The 27,430-nt window shown below is 44.4% G+C and overlaps 2 protein-coding genes across 4 annotated transcripts in view; both read right to left on the bottom strand.

Moving 5' to 3' along the window:
* Amfr (autocrine motility factor receptor) overlaps positions 1 to 5,526 on the bottom strand; it is a 35,732-nt gene extending 30,206 nt beyond the window's left edge. Inside the window, exon 1 of one of the 2 annotated variants that reach the window (NM_001427144.1) lies at positions 5,042 to 5,526. In NM_001427144.1, the coding sequence (NP_001414073.1) occupies positions 5,042 to 5,296 (255 nt within the window). In that variant the 5' untranslated portion in view covers positions 5,297 to 5,526. Of the gene's footprint in view, positions 1 to 4,307; positions 4,596 to 5,041 lie in introns of those variants that run through there. The other variant, XM_063278104.1, reaches the window with a different exon arrangement.
* A 5,547-nt stretch (positions 5,527 to 11,073) lies between these two features.
* Nudt21 (nudix hydrolase 21) lies at positions 11,074 to 27,180 on the bottom strand. 2 transcript variants are annotated; one of them, NM_001039004.1, is made up of 7 exons: positions 26,984 to 27,180; positions 23,331 to 23,531; positions 22,611 to 22,674; positions 19,259 to 19,348; positions 15,075 to 15,150; positions 13,271 to 13,385; positions 11,074 to 11,379 (listed from the first exon to the last, which is right to left on the bottom strand). In NM_001039004.1, exons 1-7 carry the CDS (start codon positions 27,097 to 27,099, stop codon positions 11,358 to 11,360), a joined length of 684 nt encoding a protein of 227 aa, NP_001034093.1. In that variant the 5' UTR covers positions 27,100 to 27,180; the 3' UTR covers positions 11,074 to 11,357. The 2 variants fall into 2 exon arrangements, with proteins under 2 accessions (NP_001034093.1, XP_063133930.1); XM_063277860.1 differs by having other exon boundaries at positions 11,333 to 13,385; positions 26,984 to 27,117.
* Between the last annotated feature and the right edge of the window lie 250 nt (positions 27,181 to 27,430).

Below are 27,430 nucleotides of genomic sequence, written 5' to 3'. Positions count from 1 at the left end.
CGAGAGCGAGAGCGAGAGAGAGAGAGAGAGAGGTGTATGCTGGTGCCTATGGAGACAGAAGAGTGTTGGATTCCCTGAAGCTACAGTTTGGTGTGACGGTGAACTACCACGAGGCTGATGGGACTGAACTAGGGCCTTGTGGAAGAGCAGGAAGTGCTCTTCACTCTGAAGCATTTTCCCAGCCCCTCAAAGAAACTTTTTAATACATAATTTTTCAAGTCAAAAACTTAAAAAAGCTTAACTGAAAGTAGTAAAACTAAGTTTTCTTCATGACTCGGTGCAGTGGTTTTTTTTTTGGCTAGAGAAGTAACGACAAACTAAGTCGGAGTTCAAAGTCAGCTCTTCCTGTCTCCAGCTTTCCCCCATTCCTTGAGCAATTCCTAAATGCACTGCATTTGTGTTTTAAACTCAAATGATGATATGTAAACCAAAAAAAACCTGCTTTTAAAAATTATGCTCCAACCAAGCTGGAAGAGCTCAGTCGATTTCTTTAAGATACCATATTTGCCTGGTAAGGGAGGTGGTATGAGGGTTGTGGTTTTGATGACATCTCTTCTAACTTATATGATTGAAGTTTCTACTGAGTGGCAAAATACAAGGGAAGCCCACCTGTTACAGATCTACTTCAACACCTTAACATTTTTATTGTCAGGTTTCTGAAAAGAAATTTTATTTAAAATGTTATTTTTGAGATTTTATTTAAGTGTTTGGGTGTTTTACCTGCATGAATGCCTCTGTGTGTGTGTGTGTGTGTGTGTGTATGTGTGTGTGTGTGTGTGTGTGTGTGTGTGTAGGAGTTGATTATCAGACTGGCAGTTGTGAGATCCCACATGAATGCTGGGAATTGAACCCAGGTCCTCTAGAAGAGCAGCCAATTACTGAGCCATCCTCCCAGCCCAATCTCTTTTATAAAGATTTTCTTTGATATTAATTACACATGTGTGCCTGTGTACTCTCAAAGCCCATGGAAGTCAGGGATAGCAGATTCTCCTAGACCTAGAGTTACAGGCAGTTGTGAGCAGCCTAACATCGGGTGCTGGGACCACACTGAAAGTTCCTCATAACTCTGGGGTTCCATCACCAATACCTAAACATTTCTATTTTAATCTAAATGGATGACTTGAAAATCAGCATGTCACCTGGCAGTGGAAACACAGGCCTTTAGTCCCAGCACTTGGAAGGCAGCACTCTGTGAGTTTTAGACTGGTCTGGTCTACAGAGTTAGTTCCAGGACAACAACAGCTACACAGAGAAACTCAGTTTGGAGGCAGGGGGGGTGAAATGCCCCATGTCTATAAAGAGCCTCACCTGGGGACAGACCTGTAATCCCAGCCATGTGAGAGACTGAAACAAGAGGTCGAGACTGCAAAACTGGCCTGGGCCATTTACCCAGACCCTGTCTCAAAGCAAAGAAAGGAATGGGGAGAAGGGAAGAAGGAGAGGGAAAAGAAAGCACAAAGCTACTGGCAGAAAATGTATTTAAAAAGAAATAACCTAGGGGTTGGGGATTTAGCTCAGTGGTAGAGCGCTTGCCTAGCAAGCTCAAGGCCCTGGGTTCGGTCCCCAGCTCCGAAAAAAAGAAAAAAGAAAAAAAGAGAAGAAAAAAAAAAAGAGAAAGAAATAACCTTTATAAGAACACCAAGGCAATACAGATTGGAAGAACTAAAATATTTTTAAGGATCTAAATTGTGCTCTATTGGAATATTTTAATGATTTTCAACAATGAACTACTCTACATCTAATTATGAAAAAAAAAGTGTTGGGGCTGGGATGGTTCAGTGGTTAAAAGCACTTGTTGCTCCTACAGAGAACCCACTTGGTTCCCAGCACACACATCATGGCTCACAGCCATCTGGCACTCCTGTTCCAGAGGAACCAATGCCTTCTTCTGACCTCCAAAGGCACCAGGCAGGTGTGCAGTATACATTTATATACGTAAGCAAAGCACTCATACCCATAAAATAAATCTTTATAAAATAAAGAGAAAAGCTTTAACTTCACAGGTATTACGTCATCCCAATAAACACAGTAACCTACCTCTCACTCTCAACTGAAAATATACTGAGCCACGTATGGTGGCCCAGGCCTGTAACTCTACCCCTGGGGAGGCTGAGGCAGACACTCTGGGACTAACAGCGGGCAGCACACGACTCGGTACTAAGCAGCCAGACTTAGTCTCCAAAACCAGAAAAGAAAAAGAAACTCAACAAAACAAGATTCAGCTGCTCAAAGGAACCTAAGGGGAGCATCTGTCCTTCCAGGTAATCCTGACACTCCTGCAGAGTTGACAAGTCGGCCCAGACTTCAAAAGCCCCAGAGTACGGAACAAACTGAGCCTGATCTGAACAGCCGCTTCACTTAGACAATAGTGAGGAGCTATTTTAAAATGTTATCTGCACAACACACACTACTAATTTCTTTCACAGGCAGAATCCAATCAAGCTAAAAAAAAAAAAAAAAGTTCCCCAGACCACTGTACAAGAACAGAAAAATGGAGTGCTCATGTCCATCACTGGAGGCTTCATAAACGGGCAACGGGCATCCAGTGGATCCACAGGAGGGGCCGAGAGCATCAGCCCAGGAAGGGTACATACCGATATGTCAAGGTAACTTCAGATAAAAGTTCAAAGAAGCATCCAGCTCGGAGAGAATAAAAAGCAGGTGTAGGTGTGAAACAGAGCATGCTCACATGCATACACGCGTAAGCCACAGAAATGAACTGGGTAAAGGACTTGAGACACCGGCTGTGTTAAGGCCAGCATCAATTACAAGACGGAAAGGGAAGCAGGTGCAAGGAGCAGAGATTCCCTTTCCCTGTCTGTCACCTTTGTTTACTTTGACCTTTGAAACATGAACTTGTAGGATCTGTCTAAAAAGTTTTAAGTTTAGAACTAACCGAACCAGTTCTGAAATTCCAACTACTTTTCTCACTCCATGTGGCAGAGGAGTGGCAAACCAAAGATGGCTGTCATAAGCAACAAGTCAGCCTGAGCGCCACACCTGGAGAGAGGGAGCCGCAAAGGCTTCTCACCTCCTGTCTCTCACTGGGTCAACTCCTCTTACCTCTGGTCTCCTTCTAAGCCAGAAAAGCTGTAGTCGGTCCTTCCCCACACAGCACTCCTACCTAGAAACCCCACCGGGTCTATGTGTTCTATGTGTCTATGTGTTCACCTATCATAAGCTGCCTTATTTGCCTTATTTGCATATGAGTCATTTAAGGGTAGGGGAAGTGCTGTTGGCAGCTGTGTCTTCCAGAGTGCTGCAAATGGCACCTCTGAAGGGTCTGTTTCTGCCTGTGCTAATCCCAACCCTCCCGAGATACTACTGCAATGTGTTCTACAAAGACAAGCTCTAGAGAGTCGAACAACTAGTAAGATTTGCCACTGGCAACTCACAAAGGACAGGTTCTTGTCTATCTTGCTTGACGTTGGCAGACAATGGTTTGTGTTTATGGGGGTCATGGGGGGGTGGTTAATGTCCAAGGCTTATGGGTGGGGCTCAAGAAGCATCCATTTTGACAAAGGCCCACCACACTGTCACTCAATGTTCCTGCCAGGCCCAGGGAAAGCCTTTTGAGTGCTGAAGCTGTTAGAGCACAAAGTAAACACTAAAGGAAAAACAATGGTCACAGCACATCCAAGACAGATCTGGGCAGACACTGTGCAACCAACATAAGCATGCCGAAACTCCACAGAGGAGATGGAAGGAAACCGAATGGAGAACTGGGGAACAAGGATTCAAAGGAGGGAATTAACCTGCACGAGGGAAGAATGTATAAAGAAAGAGAACGTTTCTTAAAAACGACAATTCTCAGAAAAAAACCAAAAGGCCTTAGATTAATGTTTTATGGAGAGGTATTAACCTTGGAATTTGAACATGGGTTTTGCAAGAAGAAACTTACGGGAAAAAAATCATTAAACAATACTACTGACTGTTTCATTAATACAAATAATGGTTCCTGTTCTCTCAGGCTTAAAACAAGGTATCAAAGACTACCTACAGTATAGTCTTCACCCTTGTGAAAGGCACAATTCTAAGTTTCTTATCCTAAAGATGAACAGTTCGTCTTTTCACAGGAGTAGAGAAAGGGGAACTTCACCCTTCACTGCCTTCTATAAACTATGTACCAAAGGACCAGGAGGCCTAATCTACAGCCCACGATTTTCACAAATCCCATTGCTTCCTGATGAAGCACAGTGGGAATAATTACAACAAATGAGATGCGTTTAGTTCTACAAACTTGGAACATTAACCCCTCAGTCATTTGCAGCCTACTCTAGAAGCCGAGCAAGGGGACGAGAACCCACCAAGCCGTAGGAAATCCAAGTGATAATTTTTAAATCCTGGAGCAACTTTTCATATTTCTGAGGGTTTCGTAGAAGAGGCACTCAAGTGCAAGGTGAGAGCAAAATTTTCTCAGATCTGCCCAGCCTAAAATGATGTAATAAACGAAGCCAGTACTTGTGCCATGTGAACGTTGCTTATCTCGCACCGGCAGACAAACCAGAACCCTTGTTTTAAAATGGATCGCAAAGGAAGAGCTGCCACACCAATCCGAATGTTTTGCTGCCTTCTGTCAAAAGGGAACAGACACGAACCGTCGTGAAAAAGAAAAAAAGGATGTTGCTGGTCTGTTTGCTTAGCGTCCACCGGAGCTAATCCATTGCCAAATAGCAACATTTCGAAGTTGTTTTGTGAAGAGTAAAATGTCCCCCCTAACTCTGGGCCCCCTCTTCATCCGCAATCCTCCCCCAACGACGCCGAGCTGGACCCGACTTGTCCGGGCTCCTCACTGCCTCGGGTCGCTGCGCCCCGCCGCCCTGGAGTCCGCGGGCCCCACCGCCCTTGCCTCGGCTGTTCTTCGCAGCCGGACACCTTCACTACGCGGCCCGCCACGCTCGCAGCGCCGCTCGGCCTCGAGCCCCACGCGAGGGCCAGTCTAGCCTCAGTCGGGGTCAGGGCCCGGCCACGCCCCCCTGCGGATAATGGGTGACATGGCGGCTCCCGCCCGCCCCCGCGCCCGGCCCGCAGCCTCGCTCACCCACACGAACAGGCTGTCCGACAGCAGGTACTGGGCCACGTCGCGGACCCGGGGGCCGCCGGGGGTCAGGCGCGCCGGCGCGAGCGCCTCGGGCTGCAGTGGGGCCGTTAGCGGCTCCGGCTCGCCCGACCCGTCCTCGGGCTGGCTGAGGGCGCGGTAGGCGCTGACGATGGTGCCCAGCAAGGCCAGGCCGCTGAGGCCCGTGTAAGTGCGGAGGCTGGGCCACGGGAAGCGCTCGAGGAAGAGCAGCGGCATGGCGGCGGCGGCGGGCTCCGGCGCCCGAGGCTCCCCGCGCTGCGGCCAGGCGCCTGCGGCGGCCTCGAGAACGGCGCCCACGGGCTCTGGCGTCGCTGCCGCCGCCGCTGCCGCCGCCGCTGCCGCTGCCGCCGCCGCCGCGCCGGGCCGGGCCGGGCCGCTCCTGGCTGCTCGCGCCGCTCCGCCCCGCGCCGCTCCCGCTGCTGCCCCTGCCGGCGCGGAAGAGCCTCGGCGGACTCGGGGCGGGCCACCGCCCCTAGCGGGTCGCGGGCGGGACGGGCGCGGGGGCGCGGCCTTCGTCCCCCGCCCACAGCGGGCGCGCAGCAGCCCCAAATGCACAAGACCCGACCTAGGGCCCCGCGTCCGGGTCCCCTGCAGCATCCCTGGCGACCCTGGGCCCACTGACGCCACGGGCGCGCCGGAGCCCGGCTCTAGGGTGAGCCGGGCCTGTGGGCAATGACGGCAGGCCTGTGAGCGTGGTCAGGCGGCAGGACACCGGTCCGTTGCTCTTCCCTGGCAAAGCAGGTAAACCCTCCATCCCACCACCCTGTGGACTAGAGGCTTCCTTGTGTCCTAAAGAGGAGACATGATGCTTAGGAAGTAACAGAAGCCTTGCGATAGAATGTTTTTAAAACAGAAGCCCGGAGATAGAATATTTTTTAAACGGAGTAACCAATTTAACAGGAAATGAAAATCTGTTCCCTCTTTCACCACAGGTGAGAATGTCAAATGTTGCTGAGCTTCTTGGAAAATACCTGTTCCTAAAAGATAAACCAAGGGGTGACCGTTTGTCCTGGCAGTTTCACTGCTTGTTAAAAAAACATACAAGAGAAACGAAAACATATACCCACACAGTCTCTACATAGAGGTTGACAGTAGCATGTTTCCTAATAACCCAGAGGGAGGAAACTCCAGTGGAATATAGTGTTTGAAAATAAAGTACAGACACATGCCACAAAATCAGTGAACGTTGAAGATGCCTGAGTCAAGCCACACAGAGCTAAATTCTATCCCGACGATAAAGGCAAATGCATGGAGTGTGGAGTATTAGTCCCCTTCTACTGGAGGTGAGGTTGGGGTACTAGTTTCCTGACGTGAGAATATTCTAAAACTGTTGTTATACAACTATGAATACACTCGAAGTCACAGAATTGTACACTATAACCAGCAAGTTACATCTCTATATGTGAATTACATAAAATAACATAGGGTACACTTTTTAATCATATTCCCAAGCCGTGTGTTAGTGCCTACCTCAGAATGTATGCTCTGTAAACAGTTGTTGAATTTTCTAAAGGGGATAAACTGTCTATTTTTTCAAGCCAAATATTTCTGTAGTTTTTTTTTTAATCTGAAAATTAATCACTTTGTTATAATTCTTAAAAACACCCATCATGGGTCTTTATACGATAGAGTTCCCTTTGGTTTGCTCCCCAGTCATTTGCAAGATGGCTCAGGGGACGACCTGAGTTTGATTCTCCTAACTCCCCCAAGTCCTCGGACTTCTTTATCTGTGTCTCCCTCATGCATAACTAAATGCAAAAATAAAACACCAAGCCTTAACACTACTGCCCAAATACTGGACATCTTTATTCTGAAGGAATGAGGGTGGTAATTTTCCAGAGACAGGCTCTACTTTACAAGGTCAGATCTGAGTCACGGTGTTCTTTAAAGCATTTGCGATTCACATTCAATGTGAGCCACAAAACAGTAATATTAGATACCAAACTTGTCCTCTCACATTGCTGATAACAAGGCTGCCTTCTCTAATCTCAGGAGCTTGGGCCCTCTGACAACCCATGTTATGTTCATGTGTTAACAGATGAAACTAACCCAGTTCAGTTACATTTTAAAATAATACAAAAGATTTTGGATTTTTTGTTTTTTTGTTTGTTTTGAATGAGAACAGTCATTGTTCTGTTTACCTCTCCAGAAAGCACTTTGCACTTCAAACTTCCCTCAAGGATCTGTTTGAGATACTTGTTCTCAGTCTAACCCAGCCTGGCCTCCAGTTTGAGGCAATTCCCTTGTCTGAACCTCCTGTTAGGTTAGAGGACTGAAAGATGTGAACCACCACAACCAAACACCTGTCTGTGTGTCTCCATTTTCCCTCCTCCTTTCCTCCCTCCCTCTCCTCCGCACACTGGAAGGTTTGTTTATTTTGAAGACAGGGTCTTAGTAGTCTTGAACTGCTGAGCTTTAAATGATGAGCTTGACTAAAGTCCAAGAAGATAGGACTTTAGAGCATGTTCACAGGCCCAGTGCAAGAAGGACTAAACTCTAAAGTCCTATTTAAAGACTGTGTGTATTTGTGTGTGCCTGCACAAGTCTATGTGTATCACATGTATGCAAGCCGCCACCAGGCCTCAGATCCTCTGTAACTGCAGTCTCAGGCAGTTATGAGCTGCCATGTGGGTGCTGAGAATTACACCTGGTGCTTCTGATGAGTAGCCAGAGGTCCTAACTGTTGAGCCATCCCTCTAAAGTCTTACAAAGTAGCTCCCACTTGTGACCCTGCAGATGAAGAAACAGTCCTTAATGATACAAACCACAGGTAGTTAATATAACTGCACTGCAACTTTAAGGACCCAGTCTTCAGGCTCTGAATCTGTCAACTGAGAGATAGCCAGGCAATGGTGGCTTACGAGTTTAATTGAAGCATTTGGGAGAGGCCAGCCTTGTCTACAGAGTGAGTTCTAAGGCAGCCAGGGCTACATAGAGCCTATCTCAAAAATAAGGGGGACACACACACACACACATCGATGGATAATCTAAGACCATCAGGTCCTTGCCACTGTGCCAAAGTGGTTCCTTACCCAGTGGACCTCACCACAGACAAGGAAACAGAACTATGCAGGATCACTACTAGTATTCTAAATTTAGCAAGCCCTCCAGCACTCAGAACTATCCCAAATAATTAGTCATTCAGTTTTAAATGTTTTTATTGAAATAACAGTGAAATAAAGTTTTTAAAAAGAACAATGATCATTTTGATCAAACTTTTGCTTTACAAATATAAAAAACATAACCCAAAACTCCAGTTTCTGTATACAATCCTATAAACAGACCAGGTTTAAGTTCTCAAAGCCACAACTATAAATGGTGCTTGTATACCATACATGAGCATAATAACCAACTTTTCTGTTTGGAGGACACATGGATTGAACACAGAGCTTTCTAGTCAAGCCTCTCCCATTGAGCAGCAGCCCTAGCCAAAGGTTTTGCTTCTCAACAGATTGCTCTTCTCTCGATGGAGCAGTTTAATTTCTATATTTCCTCTAACTTAGCTCTAGCCTTAATTCCTCACTAAAATACAAAGTGGACTTAACTGGCTTAATCTTGATATATTTGGTTGGTTTTTCTTTTTCCCCTCAAAATAGCCATATGTGTTATATGAGCTAACAGGTGAATTTAATGGCTCCAGATCAATTTTCCAGCTTGTATTTAAACAGAGGCAAACTCAAGTGAGTCCAGTCTAACCCATGTAAGTGACAGAAAACAAGTGGAATGTGTTGGAAAATCTAATATTAAGCTACAGAAGCTAAGCTTCTTTAAAACTGAAAATTCTCTGCAGCAGTCAGCAACCCACATACCATTCCAAACACTAAGAATTAGTAAAAAGCTCTTAAGTCTGGGGAGCTGAAGGCACAAATATGTCACTGTCATAAACTTGCAGCCAACTTGGATTCCATTGGTACATTGGATAAGACAGACCAAAGCCAAGAGGACTGAGCATATAAAAGCCACAGCTTGGGACAGATCATCAGGCAGGAACCAGGTAAGGTGCCCTTGAGAGATAATAGCCACTAGACTCTCAACATCTTATGGACCACCTTAAAGAACCAGGAGGGTCTGGAGACTTGGCTCAGCCTTTAAGAGCACTGACTGCTGGCTGCTCTTCAGGGACAGGAATCTGGATTCCCAGCACCCACTGCCATGGTTAGAACAGCAGGTAACTTAAATCAAAGGTCTCGGAGTATGAATGACTGGCTCAAGCATTACAGTTCAAAGACTTTGAGTCATAGCTGAAGTTGCAATCAGAATTGACTCTTCAAGCACTGCTTCTGACAGCACTCTTAACCTCTGGTAGGACATTCACCCCTCTCCACTTTCCCACCTGAATCCGGGGGCCCAACAGTACAGAGAGCCTAGTCAACGTAGCTCCACGTGTACCTTCCCCAGTCTGAAGGACTAGCTAGACTCTTAATGAGCCCATGCTAAGTAGGAATGTGCTTACATAAACGACTAGGGCAAAACTGTTGGCTCCCGGATGAGAAGAATATTCAAGGAACTAGTGGCTTTTCAGAGGACAACAGTTGTCACTCTTGGTCATGAAGACTAGTGCTTACCAAGCCTGGGCATGGTTAGACATTGCAGATGACTCTAAATAAACTTAAATGGGTTTAATTCCTCAACCACTCTTGACCTAATTGTCAAAGCTAAACGGGAAGAAAATATTTACATTGCTTTTGCCCAATACCCAGGACACATACCTTGTGTTAGACAGCATAAAAGTGTAGGAACTAATCAAGCTTATTTCTGCCTATTAAAAAGTTAAACTGGCTACCTCTTGTGTAACTTTTCTTTCATTACATTGAGTCTACAGCCAACAAGTCTGTGATAAGGCAACTATAGCGACCACAATGACACAATCAGCCAAGTCCTTTACCCATTTTTTTTCAGATTGTTTTAATGAATGTTTGCCTTCATGTAAGTATATGTACCACATGAATACCTGGTGCCCAAGGTCAGTGTCAGATCTTCTGGAACGGGAATTACAGATGGCTGTGAGCCACCACGTGGGTGCTTAGAACCAAGTCCAAGCCCTATGCAAGAACAACTCTCCAGTCCTTTGTTGAAGTAGGGCATCACTATGTCCCCATAGCTGGCCTGGAACTTGGGAGATCTGCTTGCCTTCACCTCCGGAGTGCTGGGATCAAAGATATGTGCCTCCACTCTCAACCATCTTTGTCCTAAAACGTTACTCCCATAATTTCATCCTAACTGCACAGGCAGTATAAAGTTTAAAGTTGCTGTTTTCCTTAGGCTGACAAACCCTGTCCTGACCTCTATAATCCAGTTGATTCAGACTATTCTTTGTTTCTATTATTTTTGAGGTAGGGACTTGCTAAGTATCTCAGCTACAGAGTCCTGGTCCTCCAGCTTTAGGCACCCAAGTGCCGGGATTACAGGCATGTACCACCACACCCAGCCTATTCTAAAATACTTAGAAAAGCTTTGCTGCTTTCTAAAATCATGATTTTTATCATTATGCATACACCACCTCAGATTCCCACAAGTGTAACTCTGTAATCTCATGTCATTCTGTCATGGCTCACTCAGTAAGAAGCAATTTCACAGCAGTGCGAACAATCACTATCCCATTACACGAAGCAAAATACTGCCATGAGTTGTAGACAGACTTTTTATACCAATCCCAATGGTTTCTCTGCTAACCTATTCTTAATGGTTTCCCAAATGTTTAATGTCTTGACTTATAAAGTAAGGCCTAGAGAGTTATAAAATATACTCATCAGAAAAAATACTGGGGAGTCTTTGTAACAGTGTAGTTTGGTACACACTGCACCTTGGGACTGAATCAGATAAATTTAGTTCCCCAGAGTAATGGAAAGTCCTCATGACAAACACTTGTAACAGTCTAGGACCATATGCTTACAACACTACTGGAGCAGGGGGCCCACAATCTCCCCTTATCTAACCATGATCATGTTTTAATATCCCCCAGACTGAAGCAGGGAAAAAAGGATCCTCAGCTATAAGACTTTTCAGAGTTTAATGAGAAACTTAAAAAAAAAATAATACAAATAAGAAATTCACTTTTTTTAATGTACAAAAAAAAATGTATGAGAACCAAAAGTTAATGAACACTGTCACATGTTTATACCACTATCTAGTTCATATTAATTTTACTCTTCAAACAGGAAGGTGGTGGCAATTTAGGGAACAAGAGAAAACCAAAACTTGTTCTACAGTTATTCTTCTACATGTGTAAGCTGTGCTCACAGAGACGGCTTCTTTTACTTCTGTGTACAGGAGAAGTTCAGTTGTATATAAAATTAAACCTGCATTTTAAAAAACAGAAAACTTTTATTAAAAACAGTATTAGTTATACAGTTTCTACCTTAAACAAGGGAATTACCTGGCCATTTCTCCCCTCCTGACATGTTTGGCATTTGTACATTAAGACGAGTGACCTCACTGGTCATACTTATATACTACAGAAGTGCAGCTGAGAAACAGTAAGAGTGTAAATTTGGTTAACTATGAATTACACAAAGTTCCTTGAAGGCATAAAAGTTCTTATATGTCCTTTGTCCTTTGCTCTGTGCACACGTTACGTGCACACGATACAGCAAGAGGCCAAAGTAAAGAAACAAAAGAAAAATGGACTAGTGACAAAGTAAACAGGCTTGCAAGCTTCCATAGAAGCACCCATGACTACGGTGCTGATAAACTGGCATGTAGTAAGTACTTCCAAGTGTGTTCTTTGTATGTGTTCTGTGACTCGGCTCCCTACAGTCAGTCCTATGTTGAAACTACCATCCTCATTTGCATGTGAAGTATATGGCAACAAGTGAGTAAGAGTTTATTTCAAGTCTTAGCAAGTACTGAAAGGGGCTAGAGACAAGGGGTTAAGAGCACTGGCTTCTCTTCAGAGGACCAGGTTCATTCTCAGCACCCACAGAGCAGCTCACAACTCTGTAGCTCGAGTTCCCGGGGTCTGACGCCCTCATATAAACATACGTGCAGCAACACACAGTGCACATAAAATAAAAACAAATCATAAAAGAGTGGGATTCAAATCCAAAACCACACGATCCAAAAGATTTTGTCACACACCCACACCAGAGAGAGCACAAGCACAGAAGTGTAAAGTGTCCATGTGCACACACATGTAAGCACAGGTGCCAGAGGCATGAGGCAGCTGTGAACTGCCCAGTAAGTGCTAGGAACTAAACTCAGATCTATGCAAAAACAAGACACACTCTTAATCACTAAACCATCTCTCCAGCACACAATCCAGATTCTTCTGTTGCTTGACACAGGGTCTCACTACATAACCCTGGCTGGCCTAGAACTTATTATGTAGAGCAGGCTGGCTATGAACTCACAGTACAACTACCATGCCTGGCCTCATAATAAACTTATCTGCAGTCCTTACTTATTGTTGGCATTAAGAAACTAAACTAATAAAAATCAATTTAGAAAATGCATACTCAAATGGGGCATAGTGGTACACACTTTTGATCCCAGCACTCCCAGAAGAGGCAGGCAGATCTCTAGTTTCTCAGCCAGCCTGGTCTACACAGTGAGTTCCAGGATAGCCAGGGCTATGTAGAGATACCCTGTCGTGTAAAAAAAAAAAAAAAAAAAAAAAAAATCGGACTCCATATACCATTTGCCAATTCAGACCTAAGTGCAGTAAGTTCCAAAAATGAATGATAAATCACACTAAAAGATCTGAGTATCCCACATACACCCCTTTCTTTTCTCTTCTTTCCCATACACACACCCCTTTTCTTTTCTCTTCTTCTTTTTTGAGACAAGGTCTCCCTGTGTAACATGCCCTGGTTGTCCTGGACTTGCTTTGCAGACCAGTAAAAATTCACAGAGATCCACCTGCCTCTGCTTCCTGAGTGCTGAGATCAAAGGGTGCACTACCATGCCCGGTGACTGTCCATTTTTATACAGACCACTACTCTGTATTTTAAATATTGACTGTTCTACCATCTCTTCTCTGAAGAGACAGCAGATCTGAGGAAGCACAGTCCCATGTGAGAACTGCATGTAGTAATCTGTCTTCAGGTACTTTTAAGCATATTTTAATCTATTGATTACATACAATGTAAAATTACATCAATTGTCTTTATATTCCTTATGCCGCTTCTCAGGCCCCGAATGTCTTTACCTGACTTTCACACAGTCCTGTCAGAAACGTTCAGTCTTCCATACCTGCTCAGCAGCTGAGGAAGACTAGAAATGATGGGTCCGTATCCCGGAGCATTGTCGTACAGTTCAAACAACGGTGCAGCTACCAGCTTGTAATTCTTAGGGACCGCAAACAAGGCTACAAAACAGTGTTCAGTTTCTTTAATCCTTCATGTAATTTTTACTTCCAGTTCGTAATTAGTCAACAATTTTACATGCTTTACAAACAAGCTTTGACATGTATGTTCACCCATGCAGGCACATGTGCAGGACAAGCTAGAGGCTTTTCCTTGACACCCCTATTTCCCCCCGGATTTTTTTGGTTTTTTGTTGTTTTTTGAGGCAGTGTTTCTGTGTAGCCTTGGCTATCCCAGAACCTGCTCTGTAGACCAGGCTGGCCTTGAATTTAGAGATCTGCCTGCCTCTGCCTCTGCCTCTGCCTCTGCCTCTGCCTCTGCCTCTGCCTCTGCCTCTGCCTCTGCCTCTGCCTCCTGAGTGCTGAGAATAAAAGTGTGTACTAGCACACCTGGCCCAAAGTTCCTCCCGCCACCTTATTTTTTGAAAATTTCTCAGTGAAGGTAGGCTAGCCTGGCTGGCCAGAGAATCCCCAGACGCCACCTGTCTCTCTGCTTACCGGTGTAGGTTACAGAGGTACACCACCATGCTCATCTTTTTACATGGGTGCTGAAGAACCGAACTCAGGTTCTGATGACCGCAGTGAGCAATTTACCTGCTGAGCGATCTCCCCAGCTCGGAGAAAAACTTTTAAGGAAAAAGACAATTCTTATTACTCACTTTGGGTTGTCTGTCATCTAGAGATTATAGACATATATTTGAAACATCCTCTCAAGAAAGAAATGCCATAAACAACTTAAAAAAGCAAAATGAAAATTGCCTTGGGTTTATAACTTAATTTTTAATTCTCCCATAAAGCTACTGTAAGAAATGGAGCCAGGCACTGTGACAATTCCAGCACTCAAGAGGCTGAAACAGGAGAATCAAGATTTGGAGGCTTGCCTTCCAAGCATGAGGAACAGAGTTCAATCCCCAAGCCATATAATGTATACTTGTAATCCTGATGCTGGTACAAGCAGAGACAGGTGGTCAGCCAGTTTAACCTAATTGGTGAGCTACAGGAATAAGAAGCCTCTTAAGGACACTCACAGTCAGGGAGGGAGGGAGAAGCGATAGGCAGGCTGAACAACAACTCGGCACTTAAGAGCAGTTGCTATTCCTCCAGAGGACTGGAGTTTAGTTCCCACACCCACACCCATGTGCACGTGCCCACATGTATGCATGCATGCATGCACATACGAACGCACGCACATATGGACGTGCTGGAGACAAGCTTGGGCTACATAGCAAGAACCTGAGTAGCAGTGAAAGCCTGTAATCCCAGCTCTGGAGAAACAGAGGCATTAGGATCAGGAGTTCAAGGACAGTCAGTGTAGGTTACATGAGATCTTGGAGTTCAGTCTTTGTTCTTGAGGTAGAGGGGTGGGCGTGGGGCTTAGGGATGGGAGGCTGGAAAGGGAACAGTTACTTGTTGAAATATGGCAGGTCTGAAGACTCTAAAAAGACAACCTCCAATCTCAAGGTCTTCACCTTACCACAATGGGAAAATCAGTAATAACAGCTCAACAACTACGATAATTGTTTGTTTTACGCTCTAGTTCGATTTCACTCCCCCTACACCATGAGTGGCACAGAGAGAAACAAGGTGTTTCAGTGAACCTAAAGCTACTCAAGAAACCTGGAAGAGACAAGCGGAGACCCTCACAACACTGCAAGAGCTTCTAGACGGCTGCCTGCCAGTCAAGTGCCTTACCTTTCTCTTGAAGCTGAACCAGAAACAACTTCTTATGTTCCTTGGGCTTTGTTATATGTGCAGGAATATACGGGTACTAAAACAGAAAGTGAGAGTAACTTGTAGCTTTCAAGCATCACTATTCTTAACGCCTCATGTGTTAACTATCAGGTTCTTCCAACTACAGACACAGAGCTCAACTACCCGCATATGCTAACTCAGTCATATTGTAATGACTACCCGATGACCTCACTTAGTTCTCTACAGGTGTGCCTGTGTCATCTCTCTTTAACAGATAAAGTACGTGCTCTCACACACATAATAAATAGTAAACCCATCAGCTGTTTAAGTACAGCAAAGAATGTATGGCTAGGGAAATTTACGACATAATGAACTTTTGGTTTTAAGATAAGTTGCTCCTGCAACTTGTTACTGCACTCTAGAATTCTGATATGGTCATGTTTCCTCCATGAAAACTTTAAAGCCTCTGAGGTATCTGACAGGATGCTCTTTGCCCCTCTTCCTACCTCCCATACACGTAGCACAGACTTTAAGAACGAAAATGAGCCAAGTGGAGTTCTGCCAGCTGCGCAGTCTAACTGCTGGGTAAAATGAGAAAATATTTAGAAAACTTAAAAGGACAAAAAGAACTAGCGAAACTACTGCTTGAGAGCAATTTGATAAATTGGGGGTGAGGTATAATTCCCACTCACTTTACATAGAAACTTTCAAAACTGCCCGGGGCTGGAGAGAAGGCTTGGCAGCTAAGAACACTGATTGCTCCTTCCAAAGGACCTGGGTTCAGTTCCCAGCATCCAATGGCAGCTCACAACTGTCTGTGACTCCAGGATCCAACACCCTCACACAGACATACTTGTAGGCAAAACACCAAAGCGCATAAAATGAAAATAATTATTAAAAAAAAGAAGCTATGGGGTTGGGGATTTAGCTCAGTGGTAGAGCGCTTGGCTAAGAAGCACAAGGCCCTGGGTTCGGTCCCCAGCTCCGAAAAAAAAGAACCAAAAAAAAAAAAAAAAAAAAAGAAGCTAGTACCTTTGCCAGACTGTGCAGTTTAGCGAAGCCCCACTGCAAGTGATCTCTCCCATCTTCATTTGTCACAAAAGCCTGCTGCTTACCTCCTGTCCTCTCCCCTCACTGGCACCCAACCATCACTCAAGTTAGGACAATTATACACCAGCACTGCCCCTGAAGGACAAACGAGCTCGAGGAACTATCTATCTTAAAACCCAGATTTACAGTATGTGCTATGTGTTCACATTCAACAAATCACGGCAGCACAAAATAATGTCCTTCTATTTGCTGCTTCCCCTTTCTAAAAGGGTGCTCTCCAATTCTGCTCTTAACAGCTATGCTGGTAAGGTTCATCTGAAAAGACAGAGACAAGGAAGTAATGCTGTACCTTTCCACAGTGACACACAATGAAAATGGACTAAAGCCAACTAAACAGCCAGCCCTTCTCTCACATCCATACTTCCAGGGCCAATCTTCCACTTCAGTGAAGAAAAGGAATACCACAGAGCCATACAGTACAGGAGATAAGGAAGGTATTCAGTAAACAGCACGGAATCTTCTGAGTTATCCCTGAGCACTTTACTTCCAATTAGGTCAAGAAATGTCTAAGAAACCAAAGCCTGTTTACGGTAACTGTTACACGCATCTTTGAAATAGCAACTTCACCATTTGTGTATGGTGAAGCTTTGCTTCCTAAAGCCAGGTCACAGATGTGTTGTGGCAATTCTCAGGAACACCAGTGTCCACAGAGCCCTGTGTACTTATCCTCAGCTACACCAGGCAGTCAGGAGGGCAGAACATCCTCTGCCTGGCCAATATTGTGTAACACTTGACCTGGAACACACTGTTATGAAAAGAAGCTCTCTAATAATAGGGCTTTTGATCTGTCCAGAGAATGTAAGGCCCAACTTTAAGATACTTGCCAAAATATGAAAACCTGAGCATCAATAACATTATCAATAACTATCAGTCATTACAGTGGACTAAACTCATTAAATACACTTGAGTCCACACAGCCATACCAACATTCTAATAACGTGTTCACACCCCATCTAAGAATCTCACTCTCCCACAGATGTTAGGGCAGGCCAAGCCTTTCTGGAGTCTGCAAAGTTTCTCAACTCATGAAATTATAGAGAAATTCATTCAACAGGGACAGGAGTCCCTGGGTTTCCATGTTCCTGACAGACAATTCAGAGGGACATTCGATATGGTTCCTAGACAGTCCTTAGTAATATTAATCTAGCTGTTTACAGTTACAGTAAGGTCAATACTATCATGTGGGGTGTTTGCTTGTTTTTTTGAGACAGGGCTCAGTATATAGCTAAGGTTGGCCATAAACTTTCTGCCTCTACCTCCAGAATGGTGAGGTTAGAGGTATGCACCACCATGCACACCTCTTTTTCTTTTTAATGACTGCTACTTCTAGGCCCCTCTCCCTATCCTTTACTACTTCCTGTCTCACATCTCAGTCTTTACCACACCTGTCCTTTCCATTCCATAGCACATGCTGGAAGGATGAATGCCGCCTTCTTCTGAAAACTTAAGGAAAGGAAAAGCAGCATCTATTACTTCCTACAGAACTGTACACTCCAGAGTAACCAAGTAATTGATGAGGTTCTCTGTGTAAACACACACACACACACACACACACACACACACACACACACACACACACAATCTCTGGAAACTTCAGGACTGTAGGAAATTATCAACAGTGACCTGTTAACATTAACATCATGAAAACCAACTTCTTAGTCAGGGTTTCTATTGCTGCAATGAAACACTATGACCAAAAAGCAGGCTGGGGAGGAAAGGGTTTATTCAGCTTACACTTCCCACATTGCTGTTCATCACCAAAGGAAGTCAGGACAGGAACTCACACAGGGCAGGAACTTGGAAGCAGGAGCTGATACAGAAGCCATGGAGGATGCTGCTTTCTGGACTGCTTTCCCCTGGCTTGCTCAGCTTGCTTTCTTATAGAACCCAGGACCACCAGCCCAGGGATGTCTCCACTCACAATGGGCTGGGCCCTCCCACCTCTGATCACTAATTGAGAAAATGTCTTACAGCTGGATCTCATGGAGGTATTTCCTCAAGTGAGACTCCTTTCTCTGTGATAATTCAAGAGTGTGTCAAGTTGACACATAAACGAAGCCAGTAGACCAATCAAATAGTATAGAAGAACAGACCACTACCTATGGAGGCCCCAGTCATCCAGGTCATCTGCATTCACACCTTTGTAGACTCTCCCACTATGTACCAGAAGGCTCTGAATAGAATACAGAAGCGAGTGTATGTCACTGCCAAGACCAGGAAGCTAACTGGCCACAGCTTGCCATCATTTCTTATATCCTCCTCGTCAAGTACATGTTCGAAATAAGGCTTCGGTTCTAGAGGAAGTTATCCTTCCAAGATGACAAGGAACTGAGGGAAGCCCTATGGCAGCACTGGCAAAACTGAAGACCAGTCTAATAGCCGAGAAGGTCTGCTTCCACATGAACTAGGGATTAGATCCCTGCCCCACTCTTGACTTTTGATGCAGAATCTGAAAATTCCCTGATAATTCCAAGATAATAAATATCTATTGTCTTAGGCTACTAAATTTGGAAATACAGAAATGCAAAGGATTAAAGAGCTTCAGATTTTGGAGTTTGGTAAACTCTGGAATATTTATATTCATGAATATCTAACTCCAAAGTCCAAAATCATAAGAGCCACAACTTTTTAAGTATTATGTCGACCAAAGCCCCTGGATCTCAGATTTTTGCATTAGGAATGCTCAACCTGTAATGTGCTGCACAGCAGCAATAAACCAGCTTGCCCTGTTTGTTCCCTTTGCCCCGTTAGTTGAGCCTGAATCCAATCAACTGATTTATCAACCTATGAAACATTTAGGAGAAAGAGCACTCATTCAGTAAAACAAGGATGCTATTGGCAACTGAAACACAAGACAGCCTGTTTTCACGGTGCGCATGTGCACACATGCGTGTAGATGCCACGACATTTGTCCTCTCCTTCTAACATGTGAGTTCCAGGGATCAAATTTGGGTCATGAGGTTTGGTACAAACCCTTTGAGCCACCTTACAAGGCCTGATCACTTCTTTAAATGTCTTGAATTAGGTGAGTTTTCTGCTTTACCAATGCCTGACAAACACAACTGAACACTGACCTGAGGAGGTTCAAAATTTGGTCTCCACCAGTTCCCAATGCAGTCATCGATGACCCAGTCTTGCAGGACTCCATCTTGACGACCCAGTATCTGTGCAAAGTAGTATAGTAAGTATATGAATACTCACGCCTGAGAGTTCCCTTTGCTGGTAGAGACTATTTTCAGTGACACTCCGAACAGAGACATGTCAGCCAGTGTTTTCCCCATAGATTCCCTCTCTACAAGTTAATATCCATTCCACACTGTCGAAAACCACAAGATTAGCTTAAAAATCTAGCATCGACTTATCAAAAAAACCCAGACGCAGAGGGGCAGAGGAGCAGAGAGGCAGAGGAGCAGAGAGGCACAGAGGCAGGTGGATCTCTGTTGAGTTCAAGCTACAGGCTAGCCAAGGCTATGTAGTGAGACCTTGTCTGCAAAAGACCTGTTCTTTTGTTCTGGCTATACATGGAAAATCAAAAGTGAGCATTTACCAACGTCAGCCAAATAGTATACGAGCGGTTTTCTAAAATCAACTACAATTTCTACGAATCATATACCTAAAGTTACAAAAATGAAAAGATTCCATTTTCACAAAATTCCATTATTACTCTTGAAACATAACAATGAACTTATTTCGATCAAGTTAGACTCAGGTGGAGAGATGGCTCAGTGATTAAGAGCACTGACTGCTCTACCAGAGGGCTTGGGTTCAGTTCCCAGCACCCACGGGGCTCACAACAGTCTGTGCCTTCAGTTCTAGGAACCCAACCCCATCTTTCTGACCCCTGAGGGCACCAAGCACACACCTGCTGCACTAACACATGCAGACAAATGCCCACACACATAAATAACTCATTAAACCATTATGCTATACCCATTTCACTGGCCGAAAACAGTATTATAAAGTTCAGAACAAGAAGCAATCCCCCATGCTGTCTCACCCGATCCAACTGGCTACAAGACTCAGCTCCTAGTTTTTCCCCAGTATTTGTCTCTATGTTTAACCCTTTTTTCCCAACTGCTTTAGAATAGTTTTACAAATTAAGAAAGGCCAGAAACTCCCATTGACGCCTACACCTTTCCCCGACTGTGCTGATCTTGCATCAGTATAACACAGCTGTTAAACTAATGAATAATGCTATACCACAGAAACCCATACAGTTTTTGCATCTTTAATTTCTGAACCTAATATCTCTTTTCAGGTCCAGGATCTCATCTATCATATAAAATATATATCATACTCGATGATCTTGACAGTTTTGAGAAATACTAGTCAAGATTTTGATTAGTCTTTCACAGTGAGGCTGAGATTCTGTCGAGAAAGACAACAGAAGTAAAATGCCATTCTAATAGCAAATCAAATCATATGAAAGGATCATGCTGCAATCAATGACTCAGCGCTAATGTGAACCGTGATTGCCTCTCTCAACTGTAGGTCAGACGGAAGTATTGACACTATAATGTTCACTCATGCTTTGCCCCACCACCCGCCCGCTATCAGTATCTGATTAAATAGTGCTTCAATTAATGCCTACCTTCACAGAAGAACAATTAGTAAACCAGACTTAATCTGGACAACGATCCTCATTTCATTTGCTATCACTAGATGTATTCCCACACTATCTGGGAGCTCAGGCTGGTTCCCTTTCCTGTCAGTCTGCACAGTTCACAGCTGAGCACGAGGCCGGCTTTGGCCTTTCTCCTGCAGTGTTGGACATTCATGTTCTGATTAGTATATCATTATTCCTGCCTTATGCCTTCATCTTGGAAGCAAGCTTTCTCTACTGTCTCCTGCGAAACGGTGTAAGGTGCAATAGTTTCGAGCTTTCTGCAAAAGTTAAAATAACTACTTTCTCCTCATTGCTTTGCAGTTACATTAAGAGTGCTGGTGTAGCAGTCATAGTCCTGCAGTTACGAAGGCATGCTTCAGAGTTTTGCACTTCCTGTATTGCTCCCGAGAGATGAGACATTTCTTGATTTCCTTTTTAAAATTCTATTATTGTACAGTGTGTGCACTGTGAGCGTACCACAGAGGTCATAGGACAACTTTGTGGAGTCAATTGTCTCCCTCCTGTATGTGGGTTCTGGAGATAGAGCCCAGGTAGTCAAGCTTGGTGACAAGCTCCTTTACTAACTGAGCCATCCTATCAGCCCAGCTAAAGTCTTCTAAGCGGCCCCTTGTTTCACAGATATAGCAGCTCCTCTATTACTCCAAGAGAATCATTATTTCTGTGACTCATTTAGCTTCTGTTTTGGCTGAATTCCTTTTGTGTTTTTAGACTGCATTTTTAGACTGCATTCCCCTCCGCCCCCCCAGACTGCATTTTCTTAAAAAGCTTTCTTTACAAGCCAGTGATATATCTGCTCAATAGGTGCAGGAGTTTTGACACAGTTCTGCCCCCTTGTAAGATCCAAATGAAATCACCTCGTTTTCTAGGACTGGTCACTCTTCAGAGCAGAAACCTGCAGCCTCCGTTCTGCCCGGTACCATCCTCTCAGCCAGGAACTGTACTGGTCTACTGTTCTGTTCTCAGTCCCACTTCACGGCCTGACTCCTACACTGCTTACTAGTGAGGATCAGAGTTTTCAAATATTCTCCCCATCTCTTAAACATTTTACTGCTAAGTGTTAGCTGATTCAGTGCCTACTGCCTCAGTCAACTGTCAGTCCTGGCTCAACTGGACAGACTGGGAAAGACAATGCAGCTCAACATAACCTTTACAGATTCAGCCAGTCCAGCACATGCGTGCACTAACTGGCCTGGAACCAGCAGCAGCAATTCCTCAGTCTCTGTTCTTCAATGCTGCACAATGACTGCCCTCCTGTGAGCTTACAGTTTCTGCTAAGTCTGTTTCGGTGTGCCCAGCAGCCTTCCAGCTCTCTCTAACTTAGTTACTTCTTTATCTTTTTGTTAATGTCTCATTTTGCATTCCATAAAACTACTGAATTTATACCTTTAAAAATTACCTTTCTCCTGACTTTTTGGTAGTTTTCAGAAGAACCAGAGGAAAAGTGAGTGGGTCCCTCTAAACCTCTACCAAATGGCAACAGCATTATTGTTCAATCATCATTTTTGTTTTGTTTTGTTTAGTTTAGCAATGGGCCCCACTCTGTGGCCCAACTAGCCTAGCACTCACTATGTAACTTAAATGGTCTTGAACTCAAGATAATCTTTGGGTCTTAGCTTAAGATTATAGACATGTTTATTTTCCAGAAAACAATTTACACTAATTCAGATTTAAGTTCTACTTACTACTAACTGCTCAAATTAAATTTATTTTTACAAGACACATGAAAATTCGATTATCTATTAAGTTGGAAGTATTCAGATGGGCAATAAAATTGTCCAAGTGGTTAAACAGAAAAATACCTCTGTCATTAAGCGTTTTAGTCCTTCAACTTCATCTTCTCCTGGGTTAAGTTCACCGCCAGGTCTGTAAAAGGTTAAGAATTTCAGCTTACAATTTAATACAATCTGGGGATAACAGCAGGAATTAATAACCACCATTCCAGTGACATCTGATAAGCAATCAAAACGAGGGCCTGCGGTAGGGGATGTGCTGGGAAGTTGACTCTGTAATGCTAAGTACCAGACCACTGTATACAACCCTAAGTTCAAACAGCAACACTAATATATAGAGAGTGAGCACAATCGCTGGCCAGCATCCATCACAGCCTCCTCAAAGGTAAACTAGAGCTAGACGAGTTTAGCAAATAAATACCCAGAGAACAGACTCCATTCTTACATCTGAAGAATGGTACAGTTTTCAAGACTATCAATTTATTTTGAGGCCTTTCTTTTTGGCACAGTCTGACCAGTGGGAAAGTCAACATTTAAAGAGTTACAGGTTCCTATGGTTAAGCTGCATGAAAACAACTGGATTCAGTCACATTCCCATCACTTTGAGAAACTGAGTTTGGCCTAATCTAGCTCCTTGGAAAGGAAATAAGCATTGGACTGGAGAAAACTCATGACTTCTTTAAAGACCCCTTCATATTGTTTAGGTAAATAAAGGCTAGACTCAAAATTAAGCTGCATTAAAGAGCCATTTTCCCAGGTTGTCTGGCTATTATCTCCCACACCACTTACAGTTTGAAGAAGGTTGTTCCCAGCTGTAGCAGTAGCACGTGGGGCAGGCGGTGCTCGTGTACGATCAGAACCCCTTCTACAGTCCTTCTCATCCCAATCTTATCAAATTCCTCCCGCATGCGCTGAAATCTGGCCGCCACAGAGCTGTCCTTTTCATAGAGGGGCTCCTTTGTACCAAAAGTATAGTTGGTAAGTGGGTACCTGTGAGTCAAATGCAAGCATTAGCAGGAGAACCAATGGTCGTATTTAATTACCAGGACAGTTCAAAATAACACATACAGAACCACACTGCTCAGAAGACCAGCTCTGCAAAGCTTAAGCAGCTAGGAGATGGCAGAGATCAGAGTTCTGCTGCTGCCTGACTCCAGAAACCAGACCTTCCATGCGTCAATCACAGATAGCACTGCCCTAAGGTCCCTGAAATGCCTAGCAAAGTGCTTATCTGTACTGGTTTTAAATCATTTCCTGGCACTGATACCAGAAGTACCAGCCTGGCTCCTCTGACTAATCTAGTCCTAACTTCTAACTTTCTTCCTAAGTCAGTAAAGGACTTGTCAAGCAAGCCTGGACCTAAATTCAGTCTCCAGCTCCCACTGATGGGAGGTTTTGTGCACTGTGTACTCAGATACTGATTTCTATGCCCAGATACCAGTCCTGACAATGGCATGGTTAAGCATCTCCAGTCTCAATGTTACATAAAAACTGTTTCCCATCACCTCTGATGGGTTAATAAGGAACTCATCTGCCAATCAGCTGGGCAGAAGAGAACAGGGCAGGACTCCTGGTCCCAGTCTGTGGTCTCAATAGAGGAGATAGAGAGGAAGACAGTGGAGAGAGTAACCACGGCCACAAGGACACACATGGACCAGAATGAGCCAGGGCAAGACTGAGATCAGACAAAAGACCATTTGGCTGGGTACTGGCAGCCTAGTTGAATTAGAATAGCTCAGAACCTGCCCAGCATAGTGCCTGCAGCTTGTTAATAAAAATACCGAATCCTCTTATTCAGGATAAGGCAGGCACTGTTTGTCATTACCTGTGAGCAGAGGGGAGGGGAGGGTAGAAAACCCCCCAGAATTACATTTACAACCTACCAAAACAAACAAGAAAACCCAACACACACACACACACACACACACACACACACACACACACATATTTGAGCAAAGTGGTCCCACTGTTGTAGAGGTGAAGACAGCTGTACTTCTGGAGTTCAACAGCCAGCCAGCCTTGCTTACTCTGCAAGTTCAAGGACAGTGATGGACCACGTCTCCAAAAACAAGAGTGGGAAGGGGCTGGGCTGGAGAGAGAGCATATGCAGGCACACCTGCGAACTCTATAAACCTGGGCTGGGGAGAGGCTTGTGTGTAAAGCACCTGACGTGCAAACTGTACCTAAGGTTGAACCTCTGGAGCCCACGCAAAGCTGGCTGTAGTAGGCTCACCTGAGATCTCAGTGCTCCAACAGCGAGCTGGACAGCAGACAGAAAACTCCCTGGGAGTTTCTGAGTCAGGTAACCTGGTACAGCAGATCGAACAAGATCCTATTCTCAGACAAGGTAGGAGGTGAGAACTGACTCCTGAGACTGTCCTGACTTCCACGCATGTGTGCTGTCACCCAGGCACATCATACATTCACAAATGCTGTGAATACATGCACATACACCCCACATACACAACTGCATATATCTGCTTGAATGCATACAGCCCACATGTACAACATGCACAAAAAACTCTTGACAATAACAGACAACTACATACTTTCCTCAGTTGTTCTTGAGAAGGGAAATCAAGGTAGCCAAAAGAAAACCATTCATTCCCAAAGTCAAAGTCTAAACATAAGGTACCTCTGAAATAATAAAAACATACCATTTTCGGGGGACTTACTGCACACAACTTTATGGACTGTACAAGGCTTTGCATGTGTTAACATTTGGTTTTCCCAACCTACATTAGAAAGAATTGAGACTAGCCACAACACATTTCTATTGCAAAGGCTGCCTCCTCCATCCCAAGATCTCAAGGAATGAAATGTTAGAGTTCCCAGCTGTACAATCTGAGCAGCAGCCCACAAAGAGAATACTCTTCTCCACATCGTACTGTGGGCATCCCAAAGTAGAGTGTGTATCCAAACAACTGCCACGTGCATCACACTGTGGTGTGCCACGACCCATCCATTGTCTCCTAAATGGGAATGGACTGTAGAAACAAAGACTGACTTCCCACTTAGTGGCTAATTCACCCAGGTGAACTCAAGCTCACACTGCACAGCAACTTTACCTCGTAGCACTCCATTTACATAGGAAGTAAAAAGTGACAAACTCAACCTTCAAAACGCCCTGCTGACAGCACATCTATTTCAACAACTCTACCCAATGAACAGACCCAGCAATCGAGGAAAGTTTAAATAAGACCCATGGTTCTGGCTTATCATTGAAGTCATACAGAACTTGTGCTTCCAATTTTTTACTTTGAGATGCTGGAGACAGAATCCGGGGCATTCCACACACTAGGCAAGCCCACTGCCAGTTAGTAAACTCTTCCTGCACTCATTCATTTTTTTTTTTTTTTTTTTTTTTTTTTACAAAAGAGCCCTTGCCTCCTCGACTTTGTGGGAGTCTAATAAGCATTTAATCGACAGAAAATTAAAAAGTGCTACTGTGTATTTTGGGACAAAAGTAAATTTGCATAGACACAACTGTCAACTCTCTCCACACTTTATAAACATTATATTTCATTACCTAAGTTTGCAGGCCAGTACTTGTTTTGCCAAAACCAACGGTTGAACAGTTCTCAAGAGCTCAAGAAGTTTTCAATTTCATGTCACAGTTTTAGGAGGAAAGGTTTATTTATTTGAATATGAAATTGAGAAACACTAAAATGACTTACCCAACCCCCCCACCCCCCATCAGCAATGTCTTGCACCTTTTAAACACCTAACCAGCCTAAACTGGGCACCTTTTCCCATTAGAATCAGCTCCCACTTGGGAATGAGATACCGAACACCTACAAGCTATATCCCAATCCACAACAAAATTCTGTTTTGAGTGATCCTGAAACGCAAGCATTTGCTTAAGAAAAAGGTTTGTTGAAAACAAAACAGCCTGCAAACAGGCTGTCTGGGCAACATGTACCTCCAACCGTCTCAATGTACAACCAGACAACAATGTGTACTCCCAACTTAGGTCTACTGGGAGTCTGCGAAGATGTTGTATGCTGTCACTTTGGGAGACAAGACATACAAATGCAAAAGAGTAGACCAAACAGCGCGAAAATGAATAAAATGTGGCCACTGGATGGAATACTACACAACATTTAAAGAAGAAAACTAGGCTGTTAGAGGTAAATCCAGAAAACTTACTGTAAAAGGAATGTATACCCTACAAAATTGTTATTCAAATAAATAGTGTGCGTTGAAACAACCAGCAACGGATCGAGAATACACACATTATTCAAAGCAAACGTGGGTTTCAACCATGACTGAATGAAGAAAAAGGGGAAACGAGCCTCACTCTAAATTAGGAAAACTGCCAAGTCGGGGTCGAGAAACAGGTCTGAGAAAGAAAGCGCACGTCCCGGAAGGGAAACACGGCATCCGGCGTGAGAGAGGGCGCACGGGAAGAGGCTTGCGGGCCGAGGCTGCGCCGTACTTACAGGTTAATGGTGCGCTCCAGGGTGAGGGGCTTGGTTTGCTGGATGTACTTGTTACCGAATTGGTTGACCCCCCGGGGCCAGCCCGTCTGCGAGCGATTGGGCGGCACCACAGACATGCTGAATAGCTCCGACACTGGAGACCTGTAGAAAGCGGGGGCCCGGGGAGACGACCGCGGGGCGGGCAGCGGTTATCTGCGTCCCGCTCAGCAGCCACCGCCCGCCATTAACAGTCGAGAGCAAGAGGAGCGGAACACACGCCGGAAGTGAATACGCTCCGGCGGCAGGAAGCTGGGAGGCACTCCCGCGACCATTTGACCAATTGCTGGCAGCGTGACGCAATATCTTGATCTCCCATTAGTTACTTGTGTATAGATTCCGCCTACTCATGCTTTAGTGCCTTTCCATTGGGCAATGCTCGGGAACTAAGGAAAGAGGATCTTCGGGAAC

This window comes from Rattus norvegicus, chromosome 19, assembly GCF_036323735.1.
Source record: "Rattus norvegicus strain BN/NHsdMcwi chromosome 19, GRCr8, whole genome shotgun sequence".
Classification (NCBI taxonomy): Eukaryota; Metazoa; Chordata; class Mammalia; order Rodentia; family Muridae; genus Rattus; species Rattus norvegicus.
Note: the sequence above shows the minus strand (reverse complement) of the source record. Positions and strands in the feature narration are given on the sequence as shown.

Excerpts from the sequence above, each read along its gene's own strand:
- Nudt21 (XM_063277860.1), bottom strand. The coding sequence starts at position 27,099 with ATGTCTGTGGTGCCGCCCAATCGCTCGCAGACGGGCTGGCCCCGGGGG. Across the intron at positions 23,532-26,983 it reads CTGGAGCGCACCATTAACCT|GTACCCACTTACCAACTATA; the intron begins GTAAGTACGGCG and ends TTTGACTCACAG. Across the intron at positions 19,349-22,610 it reads TAAAACGCTTAATGACAGAG|ATACTGGGTCGTCAAGATGG; the intron begins GTATTTTTCTGT and ends TACTTTGCACAG.